This window comes from Galeopterus variegatus, unplaced genomic scaffold (genome assembly GCF_000696425.1).
Source record: "Galeopterus variegatus unplaced genomic scaffold, G_variegatus-3.0.2 Scaffold780, whole genome shotgun sequence".
Classification (NCBI taxonomy): domain Eukaryota; kingdom Metazoa; phylum Chordata; class Mammalia; order Dermoptera; family Cynocephalidae; genus Galeopterus; species Galeopterus variegatus.
The window spans coordinates 390,028-393,034 of record NW_007726891.1 but is presented as its reverse complement, the minus strand read 5'-3'; the positions used below and the strand labels follow the sequence as shown (position 1 = coordinate 393,034).

General features: G+C 42.7%; 1 protein-coding gene across 1 annotated transcript in view; it reads left to right on the top strand.

Moving 5' to 3' along the window:
• Positions 1-3,007, top strand: part of TENM2 (teneurin transmembrane protein 2) — a gene marked incomplete at its 5' end in the record, with an annotated part of 173,606 nt that overhangs the window by 116,069 nt on the left and 54,530 nt on the right. The window contains 2 exons of the mRNA XM_008572405.1: positions 1,484-1,627; positions 2,069-2,318. Of these exons, the coding sequence (XP_008570627.1) occupies positions 1,484-1,627; positions 2,069-2,318 (394 nt within the window). The remainder of the gene's footprint in view (positions 1-1,483; positions 1,628-2,068; positions 2,319-3,007) is intronic.

Here is a 3,007-nt window from a genome sequence, read left to right as displayed (position 1 = left end):
TGTTTTCTACATCTTCAGCTGGAATACTTTTACAGAGAGACATTTTCTCATTAACTACTTGGTTGTTTGAAGCACAGTTCAAATAAGAAAGAAAGGATAAATGCTTGATTCTTTCCCTTTATTTACTAGTTTTCAGTATGAATTGGTTCATCCTCCAATGATGGCAAATTAATGCTTTTTAAATACCACTTTGAACTCATGAATTGAAATCTATCTAGTATGTTTTGATTCATTGAAATGATTATCCTTACCAATGGTCAAACGGTGCCAAGTTTGGTCACTGGGAGCCTCTTCAAGCTGTCTCCCTAATCCTTTTGACATGACCCTAGTAGATTTTGATGCTTTCCTTGTTATCTAGTATAATAAAATCATCTAGTCTCATCTTGTTTATTTTTTGCTCCAGTCATTTGGAGCCTTCAAGGAGCCTTGATTCCTTTTAATGAGAAATAATATATCAGGAGCCCAGGCTGGGCACTAGCAATTCTCTTTGCTACTGGGTTGGGCATTGTTTCTTGGCATTTTCAGAGGACAAGTGAGAAAATATATGGGTAGTTTTTTTCAAAGATAAAATGCATCCTCTGTTCATATCGGCACTTCTATATCTCAGGATTTTTTAAAAGCTGCAGAGAATCCCCAAAGGTGGCACACATAGTTAAGAGTTTAATGTAGTAGGAACAGCAATAATAACAATGCCTCATATTTCTAGAGCAGCGTTCCAATTAAAAGTGGATGGCACCTCAGCACTTTGTCTCATCTGTCCTTACCACAACTCTCTGAGAAATTGAGGCTTCATTTACCCCATTTTTCATACGGGGAAAATGGAGCCACAAGAAAGTGTGAGTGGGAGCTGAGCTAGGATGAATGTCCTTTATCTCATGCCTCCCACTTGTCCATGTGGCAAATGCAGGATTTTTACAAACAGTTTTTGCATTCTATTCCCCATTGAATCTCCACATACCTGGCAAGCTGTGCCCCATTCATGCCTTCTCTCCTGGCACTTTCTGGAATTTTGGGTGAACATACAAAGGTCTTTAACTTATACAAGTGGTTGCCCCCAGAATCAAAGTCCTTTCTCCTAGTGAGCAAAAATACATAACATGTAATATAATAAATGCATGCCATGAACATCAGGCTAAGAGAAACAGTCTCCTGTCCATCTCTAAAGGAGAACTGTATTAGGTTTTTAAATGATTCCTGTCCTCCCTCCGTGTCACTGGGGTCATTTTTGAAAGCAAGCTTTTCATTGGAAAGGTCTTTCTATCCCCACAGAGTACTGCTGTGTAAAGTTTCAAGGTTGAGTTCAACTCAAAATCTGAATTTAATATTTGGAATCGCAAGGAGAAAAGCAATCAGCCCACCTCTTAGAGTAAATTTTTGGAACAGAATTTGTATTACCATGAACATGTGTTTCTCATTCTTACTAGAGAGCTCTGGAGTCATCAAGTAAACCCTGTCTTTTCTGCCACCTCCTTTTATCTTTCAGTGTCTGTCGGGTTTGAATATGAGACCTGCCCCAGTCTAATTCTTTGGGAAAAAAGGACAGCCCTCCTTCAGGGATTTGAGCTGGACCCTTCCAACCTCGGCGGCTGGTCCCTGGACAAACACCACATCCTCAATGTGAAAAGTGGTATGTGGGTGCATCTCCTTTCCCAAATACAGCTTCGTCTCTTCTCTGGAACATTTTCTCTGACCTTGACATTTAAGCAGTAGCCCCTCCCCTTCCCTCAGCCATTTTTCATCAACTGCCCAAAAATATTCATAAGTTTTCCCACCTTCTCCTTTTAAATATCAATGAAAGTTGGACTGATTTGCCCAGAGCATCAGCCTTATTGCACCTCACAATTCTTCTACAGTTATCCCCACACACGTTATCTTATCCAATACCATAGCATTTGAGGTCCCCACCATTGCATCTCCCTTGGCATCGTGAAGAAATTGGACAGCTCCCCAGAGGTTGGAGCTTCCTGAATTTTCTCTTCTCCCTGTCACTTGCCCTCACCCTCAGTGGGCCAATACAGCGTCCTCCCCAGAGGGCTGCAGTAACCACTCCCATCTGCTGCCCCCCCAGGAATCCTGCACAAAGGCACCGGGGAGAACCAGTTCCTGACTCAGCAGCCTGCCATCATCACCAGCATCATGGGCAATGGCCGCCGCCGCAGCATTTCCTGTCCCAGCTGCAATGGCCTCGCCGAAGGCAACAAGCTGCTGGCCCCGGTAGCCCTGGCCGTCGGAGTCGATGGGAGCCTCTTTGTTGGCGACTTTAATTACATTCGGCGCATCTTTCCCTCTCGAAACGTGACCAGCATCTTGGAGTTACGGTAAATGGCCACACGGGCAAAATTCTCTGGTTCTCTTGCTCCCCACTGCTCCCGAGCTTCCCTGGGTAGATGGTGGCCACGTGTAAGGTCCTCCAGAGGATATATGTAGAGTCCATGTGATCCAAAACCTAGGCTCCGAATCAAACAAGGATTTGAGGAAATGCTTTGTGTATCTATGAAACACTACACACGTATTTAATACGATTGTCAACAACTGACTTACAAACAAGGTTAAAGGCTTTCAGTCTCCAGACTGGAGAAGGGCCAAGGCATCTTTTATTTTTGAAAAGCTCTGTAGAAGATTCTGATGCACATCAAAGTTTGAGAACCACTAATGTTCATTTACTAATTCAAAAGTTTATATTGAGCACCTTTATGTGTTAGCTCTGTATAAATTGTCTGCATCTTTGCACATTCACTAAGATACTTATGATCTAGCATTACTACATAGGCCTTGCTAGGTCATTTTGGCCACCCCCGGTACAGTCCTCCTAGCCACTGCTTGCTTCTAAGTCTAAAGTGCAGACTCCTCTGTACTGGGAAAATATTGACACAAAAAGCTCTTGAAAATGCTCTTACCAGGAAAGTTGATTCCAGACCCCTCAACCCAGAGGAGGATCTGTAAATAGAGGGAGAAATAAGGTCTATAAATAAAAGTGAAAATTTTATTTAGCAAATATTTGTTGGGT